The sequence below is a fragment of the Drosophila ficusphila genome, unplaced genomic scaffold (assembly GCF_018152265.1).
Source record: "Drosophila ficusphila isolate 14025-0441.05 unplaced genomic scaffold, ASM1815226v1 contig_106, whole genome shotgun sequence".
Taxonomy (NCBI): domain Eukaryota; kingdom Metazoa; phylum Arthropoda; class Insecta; order Diptera; family Drosophilidae; genus Drosophila; species Drosophila ficusphila.
The window spans coordinates 13,776,422-13,786,844 of NW_025063993.1; the positions used below are offsets into that span (position 1 = coordinate 13,776,422).

The following is a 10,423-nucleotide window of genomic DNA, read 5'->3' on the forward strand; positions in this document are numbered from 1 at the left end:
AGATTTATTTTATTTTAGTACACTTTGGAAAGAATTTTTATTTAGAGTTAGAAAAAATAGGATTTTAATTACATATGTATACTATGGGAGAGAATTGTTAATAATTTTATAAGTTATTTTTTTTCTTTCTGTGTAAGGTAATATTTGTTAAGAAGGTTCACGATGATAGTTTCTGTGTAACGTGCGTAACGACAATTTGAATATGTTGATCATTTCGCTCAACGAAACGTAACCGACGTGGGAAGAAGAAGAGATATGGGTTTTCTTATTTTTCCTCTCCCGCTGTCCAGTCGGTCCCCTTCCTGTCCCCCTTCTCCTCCCACGAATGTTGGTGCAAGGTGCACATGGTGATAAAAATAGTTTTTTGTGGCTGTTTCATTCGATTCAATGAGTTTACGGGTGTTGGTTTCAGGTTTTCGGCTATTTTGTATTCCCCATTCCAAATAACTTTTATATTTACGTCCGGGAAAGTGTTTTGATCATTTGTCTAGCTTCCGTTATTATTTCGTTATGAATGAAAAATCTCCATTCAACCGGGCTCTGATCTGCCTAATTTATCACATTTATTCTGTATTAACTTGCTTTTAACATAAATTTTGGGTTCATAAAAGGGCTTACTATGTTTGATGTGGGCCTATTTTTTCTTATCCACCGCCTGTTAATGGGAAGTTTACACATAAATACTCATAAAAACTCTTAACGTGGGTTTTCCTAATCTCATTTCAAAAACATTTACCCGCTAAGAGGAAAAAGCTGTTAAACAGATTTATAGATGCCTTTCAAGCTCCAGATACTATTCAATTTATGTATTTTTAAATGTATACTAATGATGGCAATTAGGGAATCGAAATATATGTGTTTTGAGAAATAACTTAATATTGATTTGAAAAAAAGAAAGATATAAAGCGAAATAATTTTATGATTCAAGGGAACTAAAATATTCCCTAGATTATTTAGCTAATTCTATAACTCACCATGCCTAATCCCTATGACATGTGCCCACCACAAACCAGAATTTCTCATATTGTTACAGATTTCGGCTTGATCTGTGGATTAAGTCAAATGGCCGTTTGGTTTTTTGTTTATTGTTCAGAGAGTGTTTACACGCATATGATTTCTTTTTATAGTATACAATAGACACTTAACGATTTCCATGTAATGTAGTCAATTAGTTAAATGTAATGTAGCAGTTTTTTAGGTGTCCTCTTGAGTTGCGATTGCATCATTATTACATAACTTAATTTTTTTTTTTTTTTTTTTTTTTTTTTTGGCGCGCTAAACGTAAAGCTTAAAATTTAATCATGTTGATTGTTTTCGTAAACAATTAACCTTAAATGAAATACTTAATAAAAGATCGCATGAAACAATGTATTTTCTTTTGTTTGTGTGGGTGTGTGTGCTTGTGTGTGTGAGAGCGTTGGTCGTATTTGGCAGCCTGGTGGGGTCAGGATCAGAATCAGGACCGCGTGCTCCTCCAACTGCTTGTCACGATGCCAACTCCAGCTCAACGGCAGCCAAATTAGGAAACGATAAACAAACTGCAAGGAAACAAAAAAGAGATTGGAGAATCAGCATCAAAAAGTACTCATTGGCAAATTATTGTATATAATCTACATGAACAAGAATTTATCTTTGGAAGGGTTACGAACTTTTCGCTATAATACAAGTATGTAATTACCTCCGCAGGCTAATAAAATACAATCTTCTGAGTGACAGAAATGGCAAAGAATTTACAAAATGTTTAATGACAAATAAGGCATCACATGCTTTTTAAATAAAATTCTTGAAACCACAACTTTTTTTATATGCAAATAGACAGTTTCATTACATTACCAAATTACTCGACTAAGGGGAAAATAAATAACTTAAAGCAAAAGGCACTTTTCAAGAAAACGATAAATTATACTTAGTTACTTATAAATAATTATAATCATAAATCAATTATAAGCTACTCAAAGAAATCGTCCAAATGGTTTCCGAACTTTTACTTACTTTTTTCTCAACTCATCGAACGCTATTTGGGCCCGCCTGCGGATGGGTTTCCCTGGCGTCCAGAGCGCGTCTTTCGTCTACTTGTTGTTGATAGACAGCCGCTCGACGCTGGCGAGCAGCTCGTCTGCGGTCTGGGATACGACCTGCTCCTGATCGTCGCTGGTGCTCAGGTTCTGCAGGCGCTTCTCCAGCGCCGAGAGGTCCTCCAGCTCGCGCTGCTGCTTCACCATGTAGCGCAATATCAGCGTGGTCAGCATGCACATGTCCTCCAGGATCTTGGCTGTTTCCGGCGTGGGATGATCGTAGCGATTGCGCAGCAGCCTTAACTTGGCCTCAGCCAACTCCAGCGGCGACTTATTGCTGCGGTCGTACATGTGGACACTGGCACCGCCCTGCAGCAGAACGCCTACCACAATGTTAAAGTTATTGGAACTGGCCGAGATGACGGCCAGATGCAGTGGCGTGTTCCCCAGTGAGTCGACCACATTAGGATTGGCGCCGTACTTCAGAAGCTGCTGGACAATGGATACGTAGCCACGGCAGGCGGCCAGATGCAGGGGACTGCGATTGTACTCATCGGCGGCATTTGGATTGGCGCCGCTCTCCAGGATGCGGTTGAGCAGCTCGATGTTGCAGGTGGAGGCGGCGGTGCGCAGTTTGCGGCCATTGGACTGGACAAGTATGTTGCTGTAGCTGTAGGAGTGCTTCAGCCGCTGCATCCGTGGCCGCATCTTGAAGCTCTTGCTGCCCGACGGCAGAGTGCTCGGATGGATCAGACTGGGCAGATACTCGGCATTGGGGGCATTGGGATTCAGCGGCAGGGGCGGCAGATGCGGCAGGGCAAAGTGCTCGCCCCGGTCTCTGCTTAGCTGGAATGACGAATTCGCGCTGGGATTGGAAGTCATGTTCAGGTTAAGGTTCAGGTTGAGGTTGATGTTCATGTGCGGCCATTCGCCGTGCGTGTTTGGCGACGAGGTGGGCGTGGGCGGCATCGCCGGCGGCGGCGGCGTTATCATAATGCCCTTTGACGCGCTGGTTGTGGGCATGGGCATTGGCGTCGATCTGGCCAAGACCATGGCCATCGACATGGGCGACGGCGGCATTGACATCTCCACCTCCTCCTTGGCCGTTTCCACGCCGGAGTTGGTGGAATCGTTGTTGGTGGCCGCGGCCATATCTCACTCTTACTCAAATCACACAATGCAATGCGTCCGTGGTTCTGGTCGTCCGTTGTTCGGTGTCCTGCGGCGAAAAAACCGTTCCCAGGCACGCGCTGATTATTTTCCTGTCTGTATTGTTTGTTTATTTTTGCTTATTTTGCTGCCTACTTTGGTCACTCTGACCACCAGTTATTGGTGTGACCCTGTTGGCTGTAATGTTATTTATCTTTATCTGCAAATGTTCAATTACACGTTTTACTTAAAAGTATATCATTTTAAGTCATTTTGGATTACCTGGTTTCGGAATTTTGATAAGTTGGGCCAAGAGCAAAAAATTTTGGCCCCCGTCGTCTGTATTGTTTGTATTTGTTTTGGCTCTATCGATATAACCAATGTGCTAGGTATCGATTACTGTATGTTATGGTTCTTGCGGGGATTATCGAATATTACACTAAAAAAAAATGTTTATACAAAATTATAAAATTTAAACTTTTACCACTATTATAAAATTCATCGATTTCTAAAGATACTATGATAAACCCAATTAAACGAATGAGCCCTCTAATTTTTGCAAGCACCTAACCCAAGCCACTACCAGAATGAATTATAAACAGGTTTACACACTTAAAAAGTTTTATTCAAAACTCGTGCTCGACCACATACAATAATTTTCTAACAAAGCGGCACGGAATGTTAATATTATTATACAGCATATGACTCAGCTCGCGGTCACTTAAGGGTTTTCATAAAATACATAGTCTTCAATAATACACAGTTAAAATGAATTTTGAAAATAATGGGAGATAACATTCCTTCTTAAATCCAATAACACAATATACAAAGCGTAATTCGTTTGGTATTTCTGGAGATAAAGCCTCGGAAGTGGGAAAAACAACGAACGCAGAGGAATTTGCTATTTTCCAGTTGTTTAGGGTTAAAAACATAGATTCATTTTTTTCAGATCAGGTGGTGGGTTCAGTGTTATTGGGGAATTCCCAGTGAGTGGGCTGATTTAGACCGCAGAAAAGGTGCTTAAAAAAAAAACTATTAAAGTGAAACGAATACACAGTACACAGACAAGAGTCGAAAGGATCTCTCTAAACGGAGATCACTACAGCAAATGCGGTCTAAATCCGTCTTGCATGCTATTTTAGGAAGTTTATCGTTTCGATTATCTTGTTTCGATTTGCGTGCATGTAGGCTTTGGTGTGCCACAGCATGTTAATAAGCTTTTGATCGTCCTTCTCGTCCATAGCTATGTCCTCACTCAGCTGGGGATTAAACCTGAAGTAGGGTATACCAATGGTGCTGCACCAGGCGCGAGCTCGGTCCACCACTCTTCCATCAGAGCAGGTGGCCTGATCCACTAGCAGGTTGCCTGTTAGTAGATACACGTTATATTAAACAATATAATAAATTGGAAATTAGAAACCTTACCAATGGTTGAGATGCCGTAGGCCAGTTTGGCCGTATCCCAGATGCTTTCCGGTCGGAAGACATCGATGTCCTTCAGCTCGGTTACTGGTATGTGTCCAGTTCCCAGGGACATCACCACGGAAACCGGTATGGCCTCTGCCTCGCGACCAGCACTGCGCAGAGCCATATTATACTCATGGATCTCGGTCATGGCATCCAGCGTTGGGTTGTTGGCTATCAAGCCGCCATCGAGGAAGCGACCAAAAGCACGGAAATAAGAGGGAGCCGCACCTGTGGCGCGTGCAGCACGCCAAACCAATTGTTCGCTAGGCGGTGGAGGAGGAATTCGCCGGTTGTCTTTAAGCAAAATAATATATTAAATCTTTTTCAATGTATAGGGTTTACTTTACTCACTTATCGAAGTCACTATGCCCAGAATATCGCTGGCGCTCGTGTAGTTGCGGAATAGATGCAGATCGACGGGTTTGCGGTCCGCCATGACTCCGGTAACCATAATCTTTGGGTGCTTGATATCCGTCATCACGTTGAACTCTCCGAGTTGGTCCTTCAGAATTGACTCGAAGAAGTCACTGTTGTAAGGCCGCGAGCCCACAAAGCACTGTTCCTTCATGCGCAAGTAAAGGCCCATGCATTGGCGCATCGTCTTGCCGCATCCCAAGGCCAATGCCAGGATTCCTCCAGTGCTGGTGCCAGCAATCCAGTCGAACATGTGGATAATCGGTGTGCGCGACAGCTTCTCGATTTCAAGCAACATTTGTACTAAGACCAGGCCGCGAATGCCTCCACCATCAAGGCAGAGCAGTCGTCCACGTCCGTATGGTTTATCGCCTATTTCGGCGGAAATGGGCGATGGCAGATCCTCCGGAGTGGCAGCAGCTGAAGCCGGCGTTCCCGAACCACTGGCCAAACTACCCGAAGAAGTGTCCTTCTTCATCTCGTCCGCATTTACTTTGGTAGTGAACATGCCCAGCAGGGCATCCATTATGCTTTGGCCCTTCATTTCTTTTTCTGTGTCGACTACAACTGGTTTCCTACAATGATGATGAAAAAATTTAATTATAATGCGTAACTTGATATCTTAATTTAGTCTTACTGTGCCGGTGGTGGCTTCTCCAGAATTCCATTGGCCGCTGCGCCCAGAAAACCGCCCATTACTTGCCGACTGGTGCTGGCCAGCATATTTTCTATGTGCTCGCGCTGCTCGACGGATTCTGGTGCCTCGGGCGGTATGCCATTGTAGTTGCCCTTGGGATTGCATCCTGGCGGGCACTTTGAGCCCGTTTCTTTGCAACGTTTGGCTCCCACAGAGTGAAGGATATAGAGGATTTCGTCCTCCTTGTTGCCACTAGCATCATTGCCCACCATGTGTCGCGGACTCTTGCCATCCTTGTTCTGTAGATTGATGTCACAGCCAAAGACCACCAGACACTGGACAATCGGCACCAGCTTCTTTTCGATGGCGATGTGCAGCGCTGCGTTTCCCTCCTTGTCCAGTACATCGATCTCCGCATCGTGGGCCAACAGAGTAACTACGCACTCAAACCGATTCCTGGCCACCATCACGTGCAGAGCGGTGCGTCCCTCAAAGTTTGTGGCGTTGACATCACAACCCTCCATTATGAGGGCGTGTAGGGTTTCACGGGAGGAACACCAGTGCAGAGGAGTGCCGCCATATTTCATATCTTGTGTGTACAGCTTGCTGACATTGGTGCGCAGAAACGAGGCCACCGAAGTGGGAGCGGATGTCTTGTACAGCTTGCTAATGTTCTTGGCATTGAGATTGACATCGGCGCCAGCCAAAAGCAGCGCCTTGACATTCTCCGGCTTGTCAGCGAGACAGGCGATATGAAGGGGTGTGTAACCATCCGAGTTGAGGTGATTTAGGTTAACTGTGCTCTTCTCCATGATAAGCTAAGATTTCAAAAGGTTAAAATGCGTTTAAATTGCATATAGATTCTATACTTACATTGATTATCTCTTTGGTGGTGCTAGCAGCATAGTGAAACACCGAATTGCTGTTGATATCCAAGTGCTCCAACTTGCTCAACGGCAGCAAAACCTTCACCATCTCTATGTGGCCCTGTTTGATGGCCAGCTGGAAAGGCGACATCAAGGTGGTGGGATCTGCGTAGTCCACGCACTGCAGCATCTTCGGGTTGCTAATGTAATCCACCAGGTTGAAGTAGGCAATCAGATGGGACAGCGTCCAGGAGGGATTCTCCGCCAGGGCATCGCAGGTCTTTTGCAAGCCATTAACATTGTAATACTAAAACAAAATAAGTTTAGGAAACTGAAATATTTCGTTTGTAATCTTGTCTAGAACCTCTTTAACGATGCTGACGAACACGGGCAGCCTTTGCAGGTAGGCATTAAAGCGTTCCTCGGCTTCCTGCTGCACCGGCGAGCGGTACAAACTGAAGGATGTGGTATTGGAATCCGAGGTGGGTCGCTGTAGGACAATTTCATACACGGCCCTCTTGTCGTTGGCATTGAAGGGCGGTGCAAACAGAACCATGGCGTCATCGCGGGCTATGACCTGAAGGGTTCCCAGTGATTCACTCTTGATTTCCAACACCTTATTGGCCGGCTGATCGCCCCCAGCAGGCGCTGAAGAACTGTGGGCACATAAAAAAAACGTACATAGTTATTAGATAAGAGTCCGCAGAGGGCTATTTACGAGACGAACACATTCGCAACTAAACTACTGAACACTCAAGACGTCAACAAATGACACGAAAAGGTAATGAATTTGAGGGGGAATACCAAAGCCGGAGGCAAGGGCTCCAAAGGCCATCCACGACATGACTCAAGTGTGTGATGCGGACCGCTGCGGATGCTGTTTGAACTTTGCACTTGGCGGATCGGATGAGCTGGCTAATCTTGATGCGGTGAACCTGACAGAGAAATAACGGCCAGTTTGTTAGTACAATGGGTGTGTGGGTGAGTTTGTGGATGGATGGGCTGCCAAGAAATCAATAGCACACATCTGCGGCCAATGGCAAGCGAACAGATCACCCGATTGCGCGCCATTGTTGTAATGTTTCCGCATTTCTGTGCTTTCCCTTTTTCTCTCATTTGAGCCTAATCAATAGGATGACTTTCATAAAAATATGATTGTTCTGTGGGTCAGTTACGAATATTTGGCTTGATAAAGGGATGCGTAATTTTATGAAACACCAGTGCCAACACATATTTTGCGGTGATTTGAATATACACTTTTATTAGCTGACCATTGAACATTTTACTGCTCTGTTATTAGTTTTCCTTATCGCACTTTTCCAGTTCTATTCACTTTTAAAATTGTCGCAACAGAAAATAACATCCGAGCAGTTTTTTGCAGCTTTTTAGTGATGACAGCTTAAGCCAGTCATGGTTCTTGGGTTTTTGCGAAGTGCGATAGTTCGTGACTGCTTAGCAGAGTTCACAACCTGAGTTTGACCAATATCATAAAAAATACCTCGGTAAATGTTTACAAGTGCGGTGCACAGTAATTTTAATTTTAAAGGGAAACATAAGAGATTATGCCATATCTGTTAGATTCTGTTAAGTGACATATCAAAATAAATTCGATTGCCTTTTTGAAATAACTAGACCAATCGATTCTTGCGAATTTCTGGAAACATCGATAGAGTATCAATTTATCGACGTTAGGCCCAGCCCTAGCGAAATATTAGAATTGTTAGAATATTTACCGGATTCCATTTGTTTGCAGTAAGAAGTAGGAAGTAAATTAATAAAAGTGGCTGTATTCCGCCAAGAGCTAAATTCCACGTGACCAAATTGAGATACACCCCGCCCGGCTGGCGCCTTCGATGTGATTGCAAGAACCAAGCCCAGGAACCAGCTGGCTGTGTAACTCCGAAGATTGAGACGTAAATTGCACTCGCAAATTGCAGTTGCACTTGCAGTTAACAGTCAAAGCACACAAGTAAGTGGGTTTCCAGCATGGAAGTGGAGGTAGCAATGAAGGCGGAGGCCGCCGGAGCATTGGATGGCCAACTGGGCGTTGCAGGGGGACTGGTGGCCTTTATGGCCGCCCAGTGGGTGGCGAAGTCGACCCTGCCAAGGGCACGAGGTAACGCAAGTCTCACCGCGACCTGTGCCATTATAATCTGGCGAACGTCGCGATTTCAGTGCCTGTTCGGCTACTGCCGCCGTGATTCACGATTGTCCAGCAGCAGCAACGACAACAAAATCAACAATGACTCCCAAAAAGCACCTGACGTAATTATGCGCGTGCACTGACCGCAAACTAAACCAAATTCCGCTCTTTCTGTTTCTTTGCAGGTAACGCAACAGATCCGCAAGATGCAAAACAACCCGAGTCCACAGCTGCCCTGCAAGGGCATTCTTAAAACCTCGCGTAGTTTCGACAAGTCGGGAGCCAGGTAATATTATTTGTATTTACTACCTTTTATATATATTTATTAAAGTTAAATATTCTTTCTTGATCATAAAGTTTTCGTAAAAGTGCCAAGTTCGATGAGCTGAACGTAATGCAGACCTTCCATCCGGCCGACAAGGACTACGGACATATGAAAATCGATGAGCCCAAAACACCTTACAACTACACGGAGGCCTACGAGGACAACAGGGACGAACTGGACACGGAGCTGCTGGTGGAGAAGTAGGGGGACTATTATTGTTTACTTACAACAAGACTGCCTAGAGTTAGACCAGTGAAATGACCCCACAAGCAGACAAGCAATACAATACTCAGAAAATACGTCGTAAAATCTGTGTTGACATGCATCGTATTTGAGAACGTAATTGTTTATTGTCTTATCATTGACAGATTAAACAATCGCTATGACATCTTTACAAAATTAGAGGACAATAATAAGGCGACTTGTAGTAACTTGACAAACAAAATGACATTATATTACAGAAGCCAGTTAAAGGGTAAAATAAAAATTCGTTATCCTTTTCAGACTCCGCATAGCGGCCAACACACAACAGTCGACGGAAAGCATTGAGGACGAGGGCTCCTCCGGCGACGACCAGCCACTGAGCGAAGAGGAGCGACGTAAGTGTCCAAGAACCACTCAGATTCCGCAAGACACTTCTCATGTACACTTGGTTTTGCAGAACGACGGCGCGAATTTGAGCGACGTCGCAAGGCCCACTATCGCGAGTTCGAGGCCGTCAAGCTGGCACGGAAGCTGATCCAGGAGGAGGACGACGACGACGAGGACGAGGACAAGGGCGCGGATAGCCGGCCATCCGGCTCCGCACAGGGCGCTTCCACCTCCGGCCGCTTTGCGAGCAGTTCGGCGAAAAAGTCGAACGCCGACTCGGCCACTTCCTCGTCTACCAGCGCCGGTCACAACATGGATCTGGAGCCATCGAACAACTAGAAGCAATATATATCAACCCATCAATCAATCACTAATGTTTACCTAGCGGACAATGGACGGTTCCGAGGGCAGCTCATCCAAACAATGACCTAACGAAATTATATATCAAGTGCTGTGCGAGCGCGGAGTGAGAAGTGGATGCTGATTAGTGGAGGAGTGGCGAGTGGAGCACTCGTGATTAATTGAGTTTACCCAACTAAACACGAATATCAAACCGTCACCAAGGAGGTTTGTCATCGAGTGATGCACACAGTCGATTAGGCCGATGGCATTACTCGCTGCAAATTGTTTTACCAACACCATTTGTGCACCTGATCGAAGAATCTGATTGTACGACAGCAAATATAATTACCCGTATGCGTCTCAGCCGTAGCGTACTGTTGCAAATGTAGTTAACAAAACGTCTTTTAAATTGATATGGATATCCATTGTGTGTACCCATTGAATTTTAGTCCAAGTCTCCCGAATTCGCAGCTC

General features: G+C 44.8%; 3 protein-coding genes across 3 annotated transcripts; 1 reads left to right on the forward strand and 2 right to left on the reverse strand.

The window, feature by feature from the left end:
• Positions 1-1,069: 1,069 nt before the first annotated feature.
• On the reverse strand, positions 1,070-3,532 carry LOC108087469 (ankyrin repeat and death domain-containing protein 1A). Its single transcript, XM_017184845.2, has 3 exons — positions 3,447-3,532; positions 1,993-3,384; positions 1,070-1,538 (listed from the first exon to the last, which is right to left on the reverse strand). Exon 2 carries the CDS (start codon positions 3,165-3,167, stop codon positions 2,070-2,072), a length of 1,098 nt encoding a protein of 365 aa, XP_017040334.1. The 5' UTR covers positions 3,168-3,384; positions 3,447-3,532; the 3' UTR covers positions 1,070-1,538; positions 1,993-2,069.
• A 235-nt stretch (positions 3,533-3,767) lies between these two features.
• LOC108087468 (85/88 kDa calcium-independent phospholipase A2) lies at positions 3,768-7,944 on the reverse strand. The gene is given in 9 exon segments (XM_017184842.2): positions 3,768-4,530; positions 4,590-4,925; positions 4,983-5,620; positions 5,683-6,500; positions 6,556-6,855; positions 6,913-7,184; positions 7,187-7,204; positions 7,353-7,483; positions 7,820-7,944. Coding segments are annotated over 8 exon segments (2,655 nt in total). The 5' UTR covers positions 7,393-7,483; positions 7,820-7,944; the 3' UTR covers positions 3,768-4,297.
• A 277-nt stretch (positions 7,945-8,221) lies between these two features.
• On the forward strand, positions 8,222-10,337 carry LOC108087470 (protein phosphatase inhibitor 2). The gene is made up of 5 exons (XM_017184846.2): positions 8,222-8,517; positions 8,877-8,977; positions 9,049-9,216; positions 9,521-9,615; positions 9,678-10,337. The coding sequence occupies exons 2-5, from the start codon at positions 8,898-8,900 to the stop codon at positions 9,944-9,946; spliced, it is 612 nt and encodes a 203-aa protein (XP_017040335.1). The 5' UTR covers positions 8,222-8,517; positions 8,877-8,897; the 3' UTR covers positions 9,947-10,337.
• The last annotated feature ends 86 nt before the right edge of the window (positions 10,338-10,423 follow it).